General features: G+C 60.3%; 2 protein-coding genes across 4 annotated transcripts in view; one reads left to right on the top strand and one right to left on the bottom strand.

Annotated features, from left to right (window-relative positions):
* The first annotated feature begins 6 nt into the window (after positions 1 to 6).
* MSTO1 (misato 1, mitochondrial distribution and morphology regulator) lies at positions 7 to 3,881 on the top strand. 3 transcript variants are annotated; one of them, XM_025040915.1, is made up of 14 exons: positions 7 to 74; positions 189 to 324; positions 773 to 842; positions 923 to 998; positions 1,246 to 1,300; positions 1,384 to 1,522; positions 1,666 to 1,783; positions 1,856 to 1,990; positions 2,086 to 2,238; positions 2,443 to 2,574; positions 2,644 to 2,828; positions 3,048 to 3,152; positions 3,234 to 3,343; positions 3,612 to 3,881. In XM_025040915.1, the coding sequence occupies exons 2-14, from the start codon at positions 312 to 314 to the stop codon at positions 3,824 to 3,826; spliced, it is 1,506 nt and encodes a 501-aa protein (XP_024896683.1). In that variant the 5' UTR covers positions 7 to 74; positions 189 to 311; the 3' UTR covers positions 3,827 to 3,881. The 3 variants fall into 3 exon arrangements, with proteins under 3 accessions (XP_024896683.1, XP_015453831.1, XP_024896684.1); XM_015598345.1 differs by having other exon boundaries at positions 3,045 to 3,152; XM_025040916.1 differs by having other exon boundaries at positions 3,045 to 3,152; positions 3,528 to 3,755.
* The window catches only part of LOC102887457 (GON-4-like protein), a 38,492-nt gene continuing 23,165 nt past the window's right edge, over positions 3,876 to 19,202 (bottom strand). Inside the window, 17 exon segments of the mRNA XM_025040914.1 lie at positions 3,876 to 4,342; positions 4,669 to 4,771; positions 4,844 to 5,474; positions 5,901 to 6,111; positions 6,546 to 6,659; positions 6,816 to 6,935; positions 7,027 to 7,170; positions 7,589 to 7,732; positions 8,571 to 8,768; positions 9,587 to 9,768; positions 10,278 to 10,533; positions 10,969 to 11,835; positions 11,837 to 12,664; positions 12,941 to 13,057; positions 15,393 to 15,543; positions 16,691 to 16,835; positions 18,221 to 18,386. Of these exon segments, the coding sequence (XP_024896682.1) occupies positions 4,193 to 4,342; positions 4,669 to 4,771; positions 4,844 to 5,474; positions 5,901 to 6,111; positions 6,546 to 6,659; positions 6,816 to 6,935; positions 7,027 to 7,170; positions 7,589 to 7,732; positions 8,571 to 8,768; positions 9,587 to 9,768; positions 10,278 to 10,533; positions 10,969 to 11,835; positions 11,837 to 12,664; positions 12,941 to 13,057; positions 15,393 to 15,543; positions 16,691 to 16,835; positions 18,221 to 18,386 (4,527 nt within the window). The 3' untranslated portion in view covers positions 3,876 to 4,192.

The following is a 19,202-nucleotide window of genomic DNA, read 5'->3' as shown; positions in this document are numbered from 1 at the left end:
GGTCCCGGGAGGTGCTCACGCTGCAGTTGGGACACTTTGCGGGCTTCGTGGGAGCGCACTGGTGGAACCAGCAGGTGAGGTCCCCGGGCGGCGGCCCCCGCGGAGCTCTTGGGGGTCCCCAGGCCCCACTTCCGGCCGGCCGTTGTCGCCGGCCGAGTCCAGTCCTTCCTGCGCACCTGCCTCCCCAGGATGCTGCGCTGCGCGAACCGGCCCACGCCAAGGAGACGCCCGAGGAGCTGTGCCCCGACGTCCTGTACCGGGCCGGCCGGACGCTGCACGGCCAGGAGACCTACACGCCGAGGCTCATCCTCATGGACCTGAAGGGTGAGGCGGTGGCGGGGTCAGCCACTTTCCCCTTCGCGGGCGGGCTCTCTAGCATCCGTTCGCTTCAAGATCCGCCAACCACACGAGGCTGAAGGCGGACGAGGAGTCCAGGGAGCCCCCAAAACACGCCAGCACCCGAGGGACGCAAAAAGGCCACTTTTATTCCGTTTGAGAGCTATCTCTGGAATGGGCTGCTAGTCCCCGGAGACAGTGACATGTATCGACTGTGGCACTCATGTAAGACCGCCGGTGTGGCCTGTGCCCCAGGTCCCACAGCTTAGGAAAGGATGGAGTCTAGATTCTATTCTCTTCGCAACTCCTATATATCCGAGAAGACTTGGAAGCACCAAGTGCTGGAGGGATGGTGACAGCAGGTTGTCCAGTAATCAGAGGATTAGCTGAAGGGGGGACTAGGCTGTCACCCAACACTGCCTGTTGTTTTGCGCAGGTAGCCTGAACTCCCTAAAACAAGAAGGTGGACTCTACAGGGACAAACAGCTGGACGCAGCGATCGCGTGGTATTTGTGGTGTTGGGGGGAGTACACAGGAAGCTGGCGAACTCTGGGCAACCGTGGCTATGATCTCCAATTTCTTTCAGGCAGGGGAAGCTCACCACACACAAAGAGGAACCCCATCCCAAGAACCCTTATCTCCAGGACCTGCTGAGTGCAGAGGTGAGGGCCTCTGCCCTGAGCTTTCAGACCCGGCACTCCCCCCAGAGCCCCCACCAGGGCCCGAGGGATAGACGGTTTGAATCTTACACTCTGGGACTGGTTTCTGGGGAGAGAGCAGCCTCCTTCCTAAAGGCCTGCGACATGAACGGAAGGGAGGCTGCAGGGTGTGGCCAGAAAAATCAGGATAAACCAGGGTTTGCCTTTTGACTGACTGGAACTAAGTGTAGACTTTTGTCTTGGCTCCCAGGGGGCGCTGAGTAGCGATGGCATCTGGAGGACCAGATCCCTCCCCAATGGCAAAGGTGAGACCTGCCCAGGTACTGGCGGGGCGGGGAGTGGGCGCAGCAGGGCCGTGAAGGGTGCGTCCCCTCCGTTTTGTCTTCAGGTCCCACTCCACTCACCACCGCTACGAGTCCGAAGCCACTTATGCCCACAGAGGGCAGCATCCGGGTCTGGTCAGACTTCCTCAGAGTCCACCTCCACCCCCGGAGCATCTGCATGATCCAGAAGTATAACCATGATGGGTATGGGGGACCATGACCACAAGGCAAGAAATGGGGTCCACAGCGATGCTGGACGAGGCTCCCTGAAGACAGGATCTCTCGGGGGGAGGGATGGAGATGAAACGGGGGTCGTCTGAGTCCGGGTTTGTGTTTCCGCGTGGCAGCGAAGCCGGCCGCCTGGAGGCGTTTGGCCAGGGGGAGCGTGTCCTGCAGGAGCCCAGGTACCTGGAAGAGCTGGAGGACAGGCTGCACTTCTACGTGGAGGAGTGCGACTACCTGCAGGTGACTGTGCGGCGTGGTGCCCTGGGCTGGACGCGCCCGTCTCTCCCTCTCACACCATCCACCCCCCTCCAGGGCTTCCAGGTCCTGTGTGACTTGCACGATGGCTTCTCTGGGGTCGGCGCCAAGGCCGCAGAGTTGCTACAGGACGAGTACTCGGGGCGCGGGATCATTGCCTGGGGCCTGCTGCCGGGCCCCTACGCTCTTGGGGTGAGAACCTGGGGGAGAAACAGCACGGTGTGGAGAGGGAAGGACGAGGAGGACCCAGCGGGGCAGCCGCTGAGGACAGGCTCTGCTCTCCGCAGGAGCCCCGGAGGAACGTCTACCGCCTGTTGAACACTGCGTTTGGCCTGGCGCGCCTGTCCGCTCACAGCTCCCTGGTCTGCCCCTTGTCCCTGGGAGGGAGCCTGGGGCTGCGGCCCGAGCCGGCCGTCCACTTTCCTCACCTGCGTTACGACGTACGTCAGGCCTGGGGCCCCGCCTGGGTCTACTCGAAGCCTCGGCTTGAGCTCAGCTATGACATGGCCTCTTAAGTCCCACTGTCCCACACTCGTCCAGCCTGGGGCCAAACACACCCCTGCTTTGTCCCAAGGCCCCAGTTCTGCCTCCACCCTCTCTCAGATCCGAAAGGCCAAGTGCCCTTCCCGGTGTCCCCTTCACAGGCCGCTCTGCCCTTCCACTGCAGTGCCATCTTGGCTACAGCCCTGGACACAGTCACTGCCCCTTACCGCCTCCACTCCTCGCCAGTGTCCATGGTTCACCTGGCTGAGATGCTGAACTACTCCGGGAAAAAGGTACGAGGCTTTGTGGGGAGGAGTCACAACTTGGAAGAAGCTCCAGCTTGACTTCGTCCTTACCTTTAGGTGGTGACAGCAGGAGCCACCATCCCCTTCCCCTTGGTTCCGAGCCAGTCCCTTCCCGATACCCTGGTGCAGCTTGGAGGGGCCACCCCGTGGACCCCACTGTCTGCGTGTGGGGACCCATCGGGAACACACTGCTTTGCCCAGTCGGTGGTGCTGCGGGGTCTGGACAGAGCGTGCCACACCAGGTGAGGACCGGGGTCCTTCGGGGCCTGTCCAGCTTCTGCTTCGGGCCCCTTTCTCCCTCGGCCCTCTGGACAGTGTCGCGCATTGCCCCCCTTCCTCCCTCTACCTCACCTTAAAGAAAAGGCAGAGCGTCCGAGTCTGCGGGCGGCCAGAGAATGGAGTACTCAGCGTGTCCTTCATGCCGCCCCAGATTAAGAGTGGCTCTGGCTTTGTTCCAGCAGCCACCTCACCCCGGGGACGCCGCTGCCCTCCCCACTCCACGCCTGCAGCACTGGGGAGGAGGTCTTGGCCCTGTACTTACAGCAGCAGCAGCCCAGGGCCAGGAGGTCAGTGCGACGCTCGTGCCTGCCCCCACCCCAGACCCTGGCCTCCCTGCCCGTGTCTCACGGCTGTTCTCTGGCCCTCAGTTCTGCCCATCTGCTGCTGGCTCCTTGCAAGGTGGCACCTCCTTACCCCCGCCTCTTCTCACGCCTCCACCAGCAGGGCCTGGTTCCAGACGCTGCCCCAACGGGGCCAGGTACGTGGGAGGCAAAGATGAGCAAGACTCCAAGCCCGGGGCAGGGGGCCCTGACTCTATTCCCTCCCGACTGAAAGATCCTAAAGTTCACAGTCCAACCTGCTTCCCGAGAAGGGTCTCCCCTGGAGCACGGGCATACTGAGGGGACAGCACACACGATTTATTGAGCTTACTTTACATCAAGTCTCCCAAAGGCCCAGCCTTCCCTGCCTGCCTCAGCTCCAGGGTGCAGACCGACCCAGTTACAGGTGACCCCCACCCCCCGCAGTGGTGGACAGCATCCCGGTGCTCGGCGCCCTCTGCTCGTCGTCTTCCTGGAACCGGACACTCGGGGACTTGGCCCAGGAGCTGAGCACACTGGACCTGCGGCGCTGGGCTAGCTTCATGGACGCCGGGGTGGAGCGGGACGACTTCCAGGAGCTGCTGCAGGAGCTCCACGGCCTGGCCCAGTGCTACCGTGCTGGGGACAGCCTCGAGGCCTGAGGCCCCAGGAACAGAGGGCGCTCGCTCGCTCACAATAAAAAGTGCTGGTGCGGGAGCCGTGTGTGGGGGCTGCGCGCACCCGCGCTGTGTTCAGATCGCGGGAAACGAACGTGCGCCGTTGGGCACGGGGCAGCGTGGCTGTGGCGCCGAGCCCGTCTCCCCCACGCCCCTCGACACTATTTACAAAGCAGACTCCAGGGTCTTCAAAAAAGACCCCAAGTAGCGTCTGCCTTTGTCCTGGTCCCCGGCCCGGCTCCTGCAGCCCTGCACGCTGAGCCCGGGCATGCACAAAGGCCGCACCCCGGCTGTCTTCAGGCTGCCCCCGGGGTGTGACCCTGGGCAGACGAGGTCCACACGCCCCGCGTCTCACTCATCCAGCTCCTCCTCAGACAGGAGGTCCCCGTGGTCGGAGAGCTGGTCTGCGTTGCTGGTGCTGGCTGCGTCGTCCTCGTCCTCGGAGCTGGCCTCGCAGGCCGTGTGGAAGAGCTGCACGAGCTCTCGGAAACGGTGCGACACCTGGGGGAGAGGCCGGCTGTGTCCCTGTCCCCACGGTAGTGACACTGCACACCAAGCACCGCATGCTGAGCTGAACGAGCTTGTCGCACCCACTAAGGCTGCGAGGGCCACGGCCCTGACATGAGAACCTCAGGCTGAGGCCAACGTTTTGGTCACAGCTGTGCTCCTAACAGCAAAGCCAGCCTGGGACCAGGGGCCACTTCCCGGGTTGCCTCACCCACCTGGCCAGTCAGGCCCTCCCTCGGGGGCGCCCTGCCTTTTTGGTGGGCCGCTGCACCTTGTCCGTGGCACCCCGGAATCTGAGATTTGGCAGACTCCCGACTTACCTCGGCCGGCGTCTTATTTCCCAGCTGCTGGGAGATGATGCGGAACGTCTGCGGCTGTGCCCCTTGCTCCTGGCACACAGTCAGAATCACGCGGTCGGCCTCCCTGTAAGCCAGGTGCCGCAGTGAGTCCCAAACTGGTGACAGGTATCCCCCACTCGCCCCCACGCCTACCCACCTTGTCCACAGCACCACCTTCTCTCCGGTGGAGCTGACCTTGCTGTTGTTGGCACATACTGTGACTTCGGCGGCCTTGGGCAGCTGCTCGCCCTCTGGACCCCTCTCCTGCAGTCCACTGTCTGTAGCCAGACCCCCCCGAGGAGCTCTGGGAAAAGTCTCTGTAGTGTCACTTCCCGACCGAGAGGACTCATGGGCAACAGCCTTCTCATCTGAGGTCTGCGCCCCGGCCCTGCCCACAGGCAGCCAGCCCTCGCGATGGTCTGGCTTCCCGGACACCTGCCTGCTCCCGAAGTCTCGGGTCCCTGAGGGAACAGGACTCGGGAAGGGAGCAGGGGGACCCACAGTTCCAGGCCGTCTCTCAGTTTCTGAAGCGCCCCAGATGGGCACAGATGCCTCCGACTCGCCTGCTGCACTGAGGCCCAGCCCCCCACCCTGAAGCCCGGGGGACACGTCCGGGCAGGGGGGCGCCTTAGGCCCAGGCTGGCTGGCTGTGGTGTCTGACGCAGCTTCAGCGTGGGGGGGACACTGAGGAGTCTCTGGTGAGGAAGGTGGTGGGCCACCTGGGAGGAGCTGCTGGTCCGTGAGAGTCGCTTCCTGAGGGGCCAGCGAAGTGCTCCCCGTGGCCAGCCCTGCACAGGAGGAAAACAAGGCTCAGGTCCATGCAGGACGGAGGAGCCAGGGCGCACGGCTTGCCGCGGGGTTGCTGGAGGGTCCCCCCCTTGCTGTGGGGAGAGTTCCGAGGGGGAGGGCGAGGTGGCTGGGACCCTCATGTAGATGCAAAGGCCGGCTGCCACCTGGGCAGCCGAGTCTCCAGGATGCAGTGCACCAATGGGCAGCAGACCGGGGACTCGGAGTGGGGTGCAGGAGCACAACAGCTGGCTCCACTGAGCTCCCACTTCCGCGAGGCACGAGGCCACGGGGCCACACTGCACAGGAGCGTCTTAGGGGTCATCAGGAAGCTCTGTCCCTAAAGAGATCGCTGCTAATCCAAATTCAAAGATGGCCAGAGCCAGATCCAGACAGGGAGCAAGGCTGGCCGGCAGCTGGTCACTCACCTGGGGCTGGCACCTCTCCTCTTCGGGAACTCCGGCTGGGCCTGCCCGGAGGTGCCTCCGCAGCTTCTCGCCCCTCCGGGGCTTCCTCCTCCATCGCGTCCTTGCCCAGCCTGGCTTCCTTAGCACCAGGCGGAGGACTGGCCTCTCGGTGGGGGCTGCCGCCCCCCGACTCATGGGGCTCCTTGCTCTTGTAGGACTTGCTGTCACAGACCTGCAGGGATGGCCTTCAGGGTCAAGTGTCCCGACCTCCATGGTCTTAGGGGCCTACTGAAGGAAGGGACCCTGCCGGACGCTCGCCCGCTCCTGGGACTCCGAACGCCCTGAGCCGGAGGCAGCCCCTAACCACTGCGGTGTCCCCGCTGCCGGCCAGCGCCGCTCAACAGAGCCGGCTCACAGTACGGCGCTTTCCTGGCCGAGGTTTATTTCATTTAAAAAAACTAAAGGAAATATCTGAACTGGCTGATTTCTTTCCAACTGCAAAAGCTGTACCCCCACGGTTCTCTTCAAAAAGCAAAACCCATAGCGTGTCTTCAAAGCCTGCCCCCTGCGCACGCGCTCCCGTGCACTCAGCAGGGCCTGCAGCGACACCTGCCTGCGGCCCCCCGGGCCGGCTCGGAGCAGCTCCCGGCGCCAGCCCCTCCTCACCTTGCTGCTGCAGTGGCTACAGTTTCTCCGTCTGTTCTTCTTCAGCTTGGAATCGGGGCCTCCTTCGTGGCAGGAACAGGCACAGTCCTTGGCCCCGTCTGGCCACTCCGCCTCCTAGGAGATGCCTGGGCTTGGTCAGCTGCCACACGCTCCTGGTGCCAGGCGGGAAGCTAAGCCCGCCCGGCCCAGGCCCCTGCCCCCTCCTCCGCACGCTGCCCGAGCGCTTCAGGCCGGACCCAGGAGCACGGTGACCCCCATAACCGGGTCTACCTTGTCGTGACTCTGGACCCCAATCTCCTTTCTCCTTTTGCTCTTCGAGGCTGTGGGTGTCTTGGGAGCTTCCTCTTCCTCTTCCACATCAGGCAGTGCCACTTCTTCGAAGCCATCGAACTGGGGAGAAGGCAGTGCCACTCGGCACGGACTCTGGGCAGGCCCCTCCTGCACAGCCCCACCCACCCGCGGCCTCGGCCTCGGCCCCTACCTCGTACTCCTTCTCCTCAGTCCAATTGATCTCTTCGAAGTCGCCCATCCGGCTGGCTGCTGGGCGCAGGTGGTCAAAGAAGACAGAGAACTCGTCCTGCAAGTGGTGGTGGCCCTTGAGGAGATGCCACATCTGCGTCTTGAGCTGGGAAGAGTTGCAGAGGAACAGATGAAGTCAACAGGGCCTCTGGAGGCCGCGTTCCAAGTCAGCCCCCTCTCCTTTCGAGGTGCCCTGGTCTGCAAGAGCCGCACAGACGCCCCCGAGAGCTGGGAATCCTGGACCTCCCTCTGCCCGGTGCCCGGCTACGCGGGAGGATGCTCCCCGCAGACCGCGTTCCCAGCCAGCACGCTCTGCCCCATGGGCTCCCAGCCCATCACCTCCTGCCCAAAACTCTCCGCCCAGGGCAGTGATGGCACCCCTGAGCCTGCAGGGACCAGTCACTGCCCCACCCCAAGAAGTGCACGGTGCCCCAGAAGCCAGAGGCTGCAGACTAGCTCAGACGGAGGAGGCAGGGAGAGCCTGCGCCCCGACGACGACGGACACGAGCGGGCTGGGGGGGCACCTCGGTGACCTCCTGTGGCGGGCAGTCTGCACAGCTCTGCAGCACCCTGATGATCTTCTGGTGGTGGGAAGGGTTTTCTGCGAAGCAGATTTCCAGCTGCCGGAGAAACTTGCGACTCTTCTCGAAAGCCTGCTGCTCCTCGAACTAACGAAGGAGAAAGACGGCGGGAGAGGCGTCACCTGCACAGCTGGAGCAGGGCTCAGGGCTCCAGAGCAAGAGCCAGGGAAACGGGCGGGGGCACAGGGGACTCTGGCTTACAGCCCTGTGATCCTTCTTGAGACCCTAGCATCTACCCTTGGATCACAGGCATCTAGCGACACACGTAACTGAGACGTGAATGGAAGATTCGAGAGGTGAATGACAGCGCACGTCTCGACTTGTTTACCGTTTCCTGGACTGTGACATCGAAAACTCAAATCCGTGTGGCATTCCACAGTTTACAAGGACGTTCACACATACCCTCATCCAATCCTCACGACGAAACACGTCATCACCCACGGCCACATAGCTGCCTAGAGACCCTCACAGTGGTCTCGTTATACAAGATTACGTACTATAGTTCACTGTTCGCATTTTATAATTTTTATAATACATATGTTTACAACGTACGCATTTTGCCGTTCATCATCTAACTTCCCCCACAACATCGAGACCATCCACGCCGTGAGGGCAAGAGTCGTAGTCTTTCCTCATTACTGCGCTCCTGTACCTGGGGCTTCGCCTGACATGCAGCAGACACTCACAACGCCTGCTGCACACCAGTGACGAGAGCAAAGGGCACACGGTTTAACAGGTCCTTCACTGGTGACTGAAGGCGAACCCCACACCACATGTACAGAGAACGGGGCGTGGGCTGGGAAGTGCTTGTAGCCTTGGGCTAGGGGAAGCAGAGCGACTGGACACCTTCAGAGGACCGGACAGGGTTTGTCGCCCACCCTCGACCCACGTCGCTGAATCCCAGCGTCTTTGCCTGCCGACTCACCAATCCACAGGCCAGAGCCTGCTCGGGCAGCAGGAAGGCAGCGAAGTCCTTCAGCAGCTGCGGCCAGTCCTGGAGCAGAAGCCGCAGGCTTCCGTAGAGCTCCACAGCTGTCTGCCTCTGCGGACCCGACTCGAAACCGTGGATGACCTGAAGGAAGTCCTCGTACTTGCCAGGGACGTGCTGCAGGGCTTCTCGCACCTGCAGACAGACCGTGGTCACCAGTGCCCGCTCCGCACCCAGAGACGCCCCAGCACGGGAAGGAGGACGTGCTGTCAGAGCCCTGGAGGCCACGCCTGCAACGGGTCCCCAGAGCGCTGGGGACGGACAGAGCCACGAGCAAGGCACAGCTAGCTCCTTTTCCGGTAGTGGGCAACTAAAGCGCTCCACTTCCTGGGGACCACAGCCCTGCCTGCAGAGCCAGGAGGGCTGTCCTCCAGCCCGCACCCCGCCCCCCGCCTCCCGACGCCAGCGCCACTGACAGCGAGCAGAGTTTGCTGCCTGCTCTCCGGCCACATGGTGCTATCTGAGGGTCAATGACATGATAGCCAGGGCTGTTAGGAAGCCAGGAGGCAAGGGAAAGCCATGCCTGTCCCTGTTCGTGCTCCACCTTGCAGGGGGAGGCGGGGTGAAGGGACCAGGCGGTCAGCGAAATGACAGCTACGCAGGGAGCTGCCAGGGACAGGCTGCCTCGTGCCTCCAGAAACAAGTCACTTCCCTGAGAGCCACTCTGGCCAGCGTCTCCAGGTCAGTAAAGGCCCTGACGGGCCTACCCAGCGACAGAAGCCATGGCCACCCGCTGACGGTGGCAGCATCCCAATTCCTAGACAGCAGAAGGGTGTTGCTGAGACACTAGCAGTGAGCCTGCTTGTGACTGAACCCCACCTCCATGGGGTTCCCCAGCAGCCCAGGAGAGCAAAGGCAGGGGCATGGAGCTGCTACGCAGCTGGCAGGCAGACCGCGCTGTAGACGCCCCAAGGGACACGGCCTGGACGGGGGAAGCGCACGCGCGAGCCTACCCTGGTCAGGTACGCCTGCGCGAAGGCCAGGTCCTTCTGCGCCCGTAGCGGGTCCCGCTCCAGGATGTGCTCGTCGTACAGCAGCAGCAGCTTGGACGCATCCTTGCTGGCCCGGGCCCGGCTTCCCCGCCGGCTGCGTGCGCGGTGCGAGCTCCGGCCCCTCCCAGTGGCCTTGGCGCCCTCTGCTCGGAGCACATGGGGGACAGAGAGAGCATGTTCTAGCCCTGCGACCCCGCCCCACCCAAAGCCTACGGGTGGTGGTCCTGACAAGGCAGAGCGCTGCTGGGGAGGGGCTGGCCGCGCCCGGCCGTCTGTCCAGCCAGCTCTGCAGTCAGCAGTCCCAGAGCATGCGCCCTCAGCAGGACTCCCCAGGGACGGCGGCACTGAGGGACAAGCCGTGTCTGTGAAGTGAGCACAGCCCTTGGCACTGTGCCTGCGGGTGATCACAGGCCAGTGCACAGTTCAGAGAAGCCTCACACTCCAAGCAGCTGAGAACCCACTCACACGTCTGGAGTGCCCCTGATCTGCGAAGGCACCAACTTAAACCTCTGCTCTGGGGAAGGGCGCTGCGGGGGCACCCAGGGGACTTCCTCCGGACACTCGCCACCTGGCTTTAAAGCTCGCCTCTCTGCGCCCGTCCTCTGGGCAACAGGGCCAACCGGGACCTGGCCCAGACACGCCGCGAACCCACCTGCTGGCGTCCTGCTGGTCTCTGCTTCCGGGGCGGCCTCGGGCGAGGCGAAGGGAGCGGGGGGCTTCTCAGCGAGGCCCCCGATGGCTCCGTCTGCCGCTCCGTCCTCCTTCTGCAGGCTGTCCATGCCCTCCGCTTCCTCCTCCTCCTCCTCTTCGGGCTCCGAGTTGTCTTCCTGCGAGTTCTCCTCCTCGGACTCACCCTCCTGGCTCACGCGCCGCTCGGACGCCAGCCAAGTCAGTTTCTCCATCGTTTCCTGCAGACCCCAAGAGTGCACACAAGGGCTGGGCAGGGCTCGCCGAGCACCGCCTGCTCTATCGGGAGGAGCTGAGGCTAATCAATTGGGGGTCCCCCCAACTGTCAGAGCCCGGTCCCCGCACCGCGGAGTCACAGGGGTCGCTGCTGGACAGCACGGTTTTTCTTCACTGCAGCCCACACGATCTGTTTTGTAGGCATTCACAGCGTGCTCGAGTGACTCAATTTAACGTTTAAACGCATTTAAGTCAAGTGTGTTATGTAAAATTTCTCCCTTTCCCTCTTCTCACCTCAAACCCGAGCTGTGTCCCACAACGCATTCAAACGTCAAAAATGATCTTAAGACTACCTCCGGTGCAGCGAGCAAGCAGGCGGCCCGCCAATAAACTGCCCGCATCCCCGAGCCCACAACCACCCGAGAACGCCCGACGCGCACCTGCAGCTCCGGGACCGAGAGCACAGACTCCTCGGAAGCTGATGACATCTCGTCCTCCTCATCCTGGGTGAGGTCGTCGAAGTCCTCTTCTTCCTCTTCCTCCGGCCCATCCTTCTCTCCTCCTGCTTCGGGCCCAGCTGCAGTCCCCGCCGACTGACCATCCGCGCTGGGTATATCTTCGGGTCTCCCTGGGGGGCTGGTGAGCACCCCCTCGGGGTCGGTGGAGGAGGGCGCATTCTCGGGAGACTCTTTGCTCCCGTCTCCTGAGTCCCCCGCTGTGGGAGGCCCTTGAGAAGCTGCGGGGCTTCTAGCCGGCCGACCCCTCTCCTCCCTGTGCGAGGCCTGTTTCCTCGCCTCTGCAGCGCTGCCTGGCGCCTCGCGTGGGAAGCCAGCGTCCACGTCCACGGAATGCTCTTCTTTGATTCCGCCACAAACGGCCGGCTCCGGGGAGCCGCTAGAGACTTCCTCCCCAGGGTCCTTAGGCTCCATCTTGACCACTTTTTCCATATCCCCAGGAAGAGAGTTCAGAGACGGCTGGAAGCCCTGAGCCAGTGGCTCCACAACCTGCCCACCCCCCTCTGTCTTCACGACCGTCCAGACGTAGGCGCCACTGCCCGACAGGTCTTCCCGGCACGCTCTGTCTGCTGCTACGGGCCCGGGGCTGCACTCCTTCTTGGGGCAGACAGTAGTGCAGAGAGGAGACAGTTCCCGGGGTTCTGACTTGGGTACCAGACCTGGAAAGGCACTTTCCCCTTCTCCCAAAGGACAGCTGGTGTCCAAAACCACTTGAGCCTTATCCGCAGGGGTGGGCCGCACAGGAGGATCCACGGAGACGCCGGAAACAACTAACGGCGGGGTGGGGGAGGCCCGCCAGGGGCTGGTTCAGGGGGCAGGGGAAGGGGGCGGGGCTCACCAGGAGCGCGGTGATGGGGATGGTCTGGGGGGTCTGGGCCACAGTTGCGTTAACAGGCTGGATCACGTTGCAGCCACTGCCAAGGCTCACGACCTTCACCGTGGTGGCGGGGACCGTGAAGATGACAGGTGCAGAGTTGATGAGGGGGACAGACTTCAGACAGAGAGAGGCCTTGACTCCCTTCCTCTTGGGGCCTCTCCGTTTCACGTAGGGCTTTCGAAACTTCGAAGCGGCAAGCGAGGGCAGCATTACTTTGGGCGTGGGAGCAGAAAGCAGGGTCTGGGGCTCGGACAGAGGGAAGCTGCTTCTGGCCTCGGGGGGCATCACAGGCAGTGCCACTGGAGACTCGAAACTATCACCCCCGGTGACCCCTAGTGGAGGGCCACCTGGCACCGCGTGCAAGACGGTGGCCGGCTGGATCGCGGGAGGAATCCGGACCATCGTTTTGCCCGGCGGGGCCTCCGCCTGTGCGGACCTGGCGGGTGCTCTGCCAGAGCTGGAGCTGGGCTGCGCCGAGGGGCTGGGTCTGATCAGGAGCGGCTTCAGGGCGGATGAGCGCTTCTGCCTCCAGCCCTTCCTGGAAAAACAGTTGGCCACCGGCTTCAGCCTCAGCACCACGGCCTTCGGCAACAGCAGCGGGTACCGGGTCTCGCCCCCCGGCCCTGAGCTGCCCTTCCCTAGGTCTGGGTCCGGCTTGACTTCGGCAGTACCAGTCACGTGGCCCGGCTCTTGGGCACCGTCGGCCATGCGCTGCAGCTCCTCCTGGATGGATGGCAGACTGGCCTGTTGGGAACAAGGACACTCCGATCCAGCACACGTCAATCTGGGGATGGAGAAAAGGGGGGCTTTCTACGTTTAGATGACCTGTCTCAGGTCACCTTCTCAAGGGTGATTCTGCAAGACAGCAAACGGCCGTGAAGACTGCACCTGACTGCACTCCCCAGACTCTGAGTTTCCTGCAGGACGCGCTCGTCCCACCCACTGCTGAGAAGGCTGCGGAGTGCTGGGGACGTGGCGGTGAGCGAGGATGCCACGCGTCCACTGAGGAGCGGGGCCTACCTTCAGCCAGAACGGAAGCCGGTGTTCCTCCCTCTCCACAGGCGGCCTCCACTGATGTGGCTGGATCTCGTCACAGCACCTCCCTAGGATGGGCAGTTGTTTGGTCTTCTTATAAAACTGGGCGTGAAGAAGCACAGCTCGAGTTATGCTCCCTTCAGAAACACTGCCCTCGGCCAGGCTGGGCCTGGGGTGGGCAGTGGCTTGAGACAGACCCCGCACACACATGTCCGCATATGCACGTACACAAACAGCACCTGATGAACGCCTCTGCGTTTCAAATCAAACTAATCTCTATTTAATATTTTACAATGCTCCATATCTTCTAACCGACGACCTCCACTCTGGTCACAAGGCGGAAGTTCAGGTCACAGAGCAAAGGAAGCAGATGGCCAGAGCACCCTCACTTAGAATTTGCGCCCACCAGCAGCTGCACTGCCAGTGCCCTAACCCCCCCACCCCCACCCCCAGAAGCTTCCTTTTTAATCAAGTAGTGCAGAACGGACACCAGAAGGGAAGGGAAAGACGAGGCTCGGGTCTAGCAGTAAAGGAAGAGAGAACCTGAGTGCATGCGGGCCGTGAGCGCGCCCTACCTGCTAGGCTCTGGCTGCAGCCAAGCACATGGGGAGGAGAAGCGGCTCCCGCTCCCCAGGAGCTTGCCCACTAGCGGGAGACGGCCAGCAGACCCACCAACCACACTGTGTAAAACGGTACAAAAGAGTGTACAAAAGATGCCACATAACTCAAGCTGGAACGATATGTTCCTGGAGCGGGTGCAACTAGTGTATCGGGGGCACCTTGCACGAGGCGGAGAGGACAGAGGGTGTGTCACGTCCACACCATAAACGTGTCTGAAGAACCACAAGGAGACAGACTGGCTAGAAGCACAGGGGTGTGGAGAAGCCTCGGGAGCCAGGGCGGAGGTGGGCGGGCTTGGCCCTCCGTGCCAAGCCCAGTGGCCCGAGCTGTCCCCTGAAGGGTGAGGGGGGCGCCACGGCAGCAGCCTCAGGGACGGACAGAACGAACAGAGCGGAATGAGACACCAGTTAGAAAACCGCTGCACTGCTCCAGGGGTGACGAAGGCCGGAGGCGTAGGAACCGAGGCCGCGATGAAGCAGGAGGAGTCGGGACAACTCCCCGGGCTTTGGACTGAGACGGCGACGTCACACAAAGCGCGGGCCACAGGCGGGTAAGCTGGGGGACGGGAGTCTGCTGGCGGTGGTGACGGCGGCACGAGCAGCTCCCCCGCGGTAAGATCTGACGCACGGCAACGATGGCCACGCACACGAGCCCCGTGCCTGGCACTGCACGGCAGCAACAGCCACACACACGAGCCCTGTGCCTGGCACAGCAGCAGGACCCAAACACCACGACACAGGAAGTTTGTGCCTAACATCCGATTCTCGAGCACTCTTCCTCAGGACGCCACTAGGATGTGCGCCACTAAAACAAGGAAGGGAAGCAAAACAGATGTGGCACTCAGGAAATAAGGGATCTGACACAAGTAAGTGGCCGAAACAATCCCCAGCACGACAGCGAAGGATTCTAAGAAGAGACTGGAGCAGAGAGCCGAGAACGCCCCACATCTAGAGGGGAGCAGCACCGGAGGGCTCAGGGACAGACTCCTGCAGGATGAAAACGACAGAACACCCAAAACATGTGAACACACTGATGAGAGATTTCTAAAACTAAAAACTTCACTGTTGAACTGGTAACAAATATGTCATAAAACCAGGCCCTGCCCACCCGCTAAGAGGCGCTTAACCCCGGGGGAGCAGCGCTCAGCAGGAGAAGCAAAGCGGCCACGACCCACGGCACACTCGGCCCCAGGGGCCTTCACGCAGCGCTGCCAGCAAAGACCCGCACGCCGCCTGGCCGCAGCTGTGACATGATCGGAGGTCCACGCGTTGCGGGGCCCACGGGAGAGCGGAGAACGCTAAGACGTCACCTTCCACGCTTTACGTTTCATCGATAAGGCCTCAGCCCCACAGAGCAGGTGGTAGCGACTGCAAGCGCGTCACCTAGGGAGGGAGGTACGCGCGCCATGCCCCGAAAGCCCTGGTCGGCAGGAGAGAGGGAGAAACGCTTTCTTCGTAACAAGCCTCAAAGAACTAAGCTCTTCAAAGCACTTAAGCTACCTGCCTCTTTAAAACGTCTACTTTATAATTTTGACAAAAATCTCTACACAAGAAGAGTTAAGGACAAAGCTGCAAGCGTGCGCCGTCCACCCGCTGCTTCATGGTCAGAGTGAAAGAGACGGATGGCCAAGGGGACACTTTAAGGCGTGATCTCACATGTGGGGGAGGAGAACGCCACGACGGGGGCGGCTGACCCTGCGGAGGAAGAGGGCAGGTCGGCGCCCCAGGGCAGGCGAGAGGACGGAGACTCCCCTCATCGTGGGGACCGGGAGGTGCAGAGCGCGCTGCACACAGGCGGGGTGCGCGGGGCCGCTGACCTTGAAGATGTTGTCGGGGGCCCGGTTCATGCTGCGGTTCTTGATCCGCACGGTCAGCTGGTGGGCCGTCTTGCAGGGCAGGAGGTACTTGCTGATCAGCGGCTTGGGGAACTCGGTCCCTTCGAAGTGCTTCAGTCCCAAAACCAGCAGACTGAGAAAGGAGAGTGACACACGCACGACATCACTTCGCGGGCCAGTCTTCCCAAGAGCCTCCCCGGACCCGCCCCCGCTCTACCCCACTGCTCTCCACCTGACCCACGACACGCTGACGGCTACGCAACAGGAAGTGTGACACTCGCTGGGTGCTAACGAACACCGTGAACATGACTCGGGCACAAGTTCGCGATCGGGTGGGCGAGCGGAAACGAAGCATAACTCACTCATAAACGTCGGGCCGCATGAGCTTTACACTAACACACACCAGCTCAAAGTGAGGCGGTGGGTCTCATGAACCCGGGCACCGTGTGAGGCATGAAATCAGCACCAATCCGCCCTCCCACCGTGACACGTCCCATGCCGGCCACCTACGCATGTCCTACCGACGGCAGTGGGCAATACACATCGAGAGCCATAAAAATGATCGTAACCTCTACAAGTCATCTCAGTCAGGGGAATCTACCCAGAGAGAAACTCAAAGACTCCAACAGTTCTACGTACAAAGACCCTGGGTGAAGCCTACAAAGCTTGGGATGGAGCGGCAAATAAAAGGACTATCGTGATGTTGCCCTAAAAGACAATACAGTCCACGGACACGCCACCCTGAACGCGCCCCGTCTCGTCTGATCTCGGAAGCTAAGCAGGGTCAGGCCTGGTCAGTACTTGCATAGGAGACCGCCTGGGAAAACCAGGTGGTGTCGGCACAAAAAAAAAAAAAAAAGACGGTATTTACAGAGACAAAAAAAATGTTACAGCATAGAGAGTAGAAAAACAAGTTAGAGAAGTTAGGCTTCAAAAAGCAAAACAAATTTATACTTAAATTGCCAATAATTACATAAGAAATTCAAAGAAAAATCATTGGAAAATTTCCTCTAATGATACGTATTATGAGATTGATTTTTACAACGTATTAAAGAAAACAACTAACCATCTTAAAATGTCTCAAAATTGTGCGTGTTATTTCCCCAGAAGAACAGCATGCGGCACTGCTGAGGCAAGCGCGGACTGCAGAGCCTCCCGCCCGCCCCCAGACACCGTCCTGCCGTCCTGTGTCCACGCCTCGGGGCCCACGCCCGTGACCCCGAAGCTCCTGCAGAGAAGGACGGGGTCCCCTCTGTGCCCTCCCCGCAGCACAGCCTTACTTGTCCTCGGCCTTGGTGAATGAATTCTTATCCTGGGGGTTCTTTGCCTTCAGAGAACACACTGGAAGGAGCTCTGGATACATGAAAACCTTGCTCGTGGCCAGGATCCAGGCCACTTGCTTTGGCAAACAGGGAAATTTACAGGCTGTAAGAAAAAAAAAAATCCGTGATAAATGAAATTTAGAACAAAGAGGCCTTCACAGAAGCTTCTGAGTGCATTTCCGCATTTAGACAGAGCGGCCCCTACCTACCCTGATGTCCTCCCACCTGGAAGTTTCCACAACTTTCTCAGCTTAACATACACCAGCAGGCTGTCCCGTTCGATGTTATTAAAAGCTGGTTGTCTTATTCTTCCCTGCGTGGAACACGTAACACACTGAGCAACGTGCACACCTACAAAGTACCTACTAGCAGCTGGCGCACAGTGTATGCTCAAAAGCTTTTACCTCCTCCCCGCTTAAATCCTTGAAAGATAAGTGACCTTCGACCATGCTTCTTTCTTCCAGGATGAGACTTCAACTTCTTCAACCTCCCTCAAAATCCTGGTATTCCAAATCTTATTTGACTTGATTCCTACTTAACTTTCATTACGTTCTCCCAGATTCCTCCTGAGACTGAGAGCAAAAAACCACAAAAGGAAGGAGACAATTCAGCTCTGTCTTCCTGGCTGGGCCCCTCGACTCCGGGCACTTCTGCCTTTCCAGAGAGAAGCACGGCTACAGCCACTGCTCCTTCCACAAATGTCATTTCAATATCCCCAGAACGAAAACACAGAACACGACACGTGCAAGTTACTGCTGCAGTCTGGTGCTGAATGAAGTTCAGAGCCGATGGGCAGTGAATACAGTGGGCTGAGGCCCGTGGCTGGGACCAAACGCACTTAAATTCAGCCGCACTCAACACAACTCTGAGTCAGGGACCTGAAATCAGATCCGAGGACGAACCCAAGCCCAGAGCAAGCCCCAACCAGCCTGCTGCACCAGGACACAAATCAGAAGCAAGAATTTTCTCAAAAAATACTGAACCAATGAAAGGCAGAAACCAAACCTGCAAATTTCTTTAAAATACTGAACGTGGCAAATGGACATCTCTAATTCATGTCCCAAATCAACATTCATCAAAATGGAGACAGCACTACAATCGTTACGGGAAATAAAATGATCCTAATGAGGAGAGTAAAAACTTAACACAACTCAACGTCAGCACTTGATTTCCACCCCTCCCAGACCTCAGTCTGTCTTGATCCCGCCCCCGACACTCGCCCTGCTGTCTATCCAAGGCTACTCTTCAGCACGGAGTCCTGCCTCGCTAGCCCTCACCGCCCTGTCCTGTCCACTGCCTCCATCCCTTACCTAAGCCCAAACGTTATCATGCAATTCTAACTTAGGTAACGAGTCCAAAGGGAAAATAAAAGACAGAAGAAATTCCAAGCATCCTATCTCCTCCATCCCTGGGAAGCCATCCATGGGCTAAGGCCGCCCCCCGGCCCCCATTCCAGGCAACGACTTGGAGTGGACACGTGTCCCCTACCAGTCTTGACGGCTTTACGGGGGCTCCAGTCAACGGTGACGTGCGTGTTGAAGTCTTCGATGAGCTGCACGGCTCCCATGAGGTTACATGGTTGGAACAAGGTCTGAAACTTGGGGTTGAGCGGATGAAGGGCGACGGAGCTCTGCGCAAAGGTTCCTAGCTCCTCCTGGGAACCAGACACGCAGGAGAGCTAAGTTCCAGACCGTGACGCCAAAGCAGCCCTCAGCCTGAGTGAAGCTGTCCTTCCTACTGTCGGACAAACACGGGCAATCGCACTGAAGTCTCACGACTAACTTCGCCCCCCGGGCCGGTTCTCCTGCCGAGTCCTTGCGCTTGTGAAACGGCCCTTCTGTGCCTGCTCTGCGCTCCGCCTGAGTGTCCTGAGCCTGCAGGAGTTCAGTCTCGCTCCGGCTAAAGCTAAGGCTCCCGGAAGCGAGAGCCATTACTTTTCAAAACTGTTTGTCTTTGGTTTCTCAAATAACACTTAGAACGAAGTCGTTCTCATGACCCTCTGAGCACAGTGAGAGGGGAGTCAGCCCTGCTGACTACCGAGGAGGCCAGGCGACCAGCCAACGAGCTACTCAGACCCCAAAGACACTTACCCGGGAGGCAGAGGCTACCATCGTCACCTGCCCCGAAGTTCAGGGGCAATCTTCATGGGGTCTAACATTTTTAAATTAAAAGCCTTTCCTCCAAAATACTTCCAGATGTCATGAGCAAAATTAACCTTACCCATAAATCACTGATACACTGATACTAAGCCCAACGAACGGATACCGAATTCAGTAAAAAGAATGAAAATGCCAAAAACCAAGAAGCGAGGGTGATCTAAAGATGAGGGAGAGGATTCAATAGAAAGCGCAGAGGAAGGCGCTCGAGAACAGTGAGGCGGCCCGCCCACGACGGAACTCGGTGTGTCCTCGGCAAACGCCGGGAGCCACGGGGACAGCCACCGGAGCATGCAGCAGAGGAGAGAAACTGC

Source organism: Pteropus alecto, unplaced genomic scaffold, assembly GCF_000325575.1.
Source record: "Pteropus alecto unplaced genomic scaffold, ASM32557v1 scaffold49, whole genome shotgun sequence".
Lineage (NCBI taxonomy): Eukaryota > Metazoa > Chordata > Mammalia > Chiroptera > Pteropodidae > Pteropus > Pteropus alecto.
Note: the sequence above shows the minus strand (reverse complement) of the source record. Positions and strands in the feature narration are given on the sequence as shown.

What these genes read in the sequence shown, in the direction of transcription:
- MSTO1 (XM_015598345.1), top strand. An exon ending in TGAACTACTCCGGGAAAAAG is followed by an intron (nt 2,575 to 2,643) that starts GTACGAGGCTTT and finishes CCTTACCTTTAG; the next exon opens with GTGGTGACAGCAGGAGCCAC. An exon ending in CGCTGCCCCAACGGGGCCAG is followed by an intron (nt 3,344 to 3,611) that starts GTACGTGGGAGG and finishes CACCCCCCGCAG; the next exon opens with TGGTGGACAGCATCCCGGTG.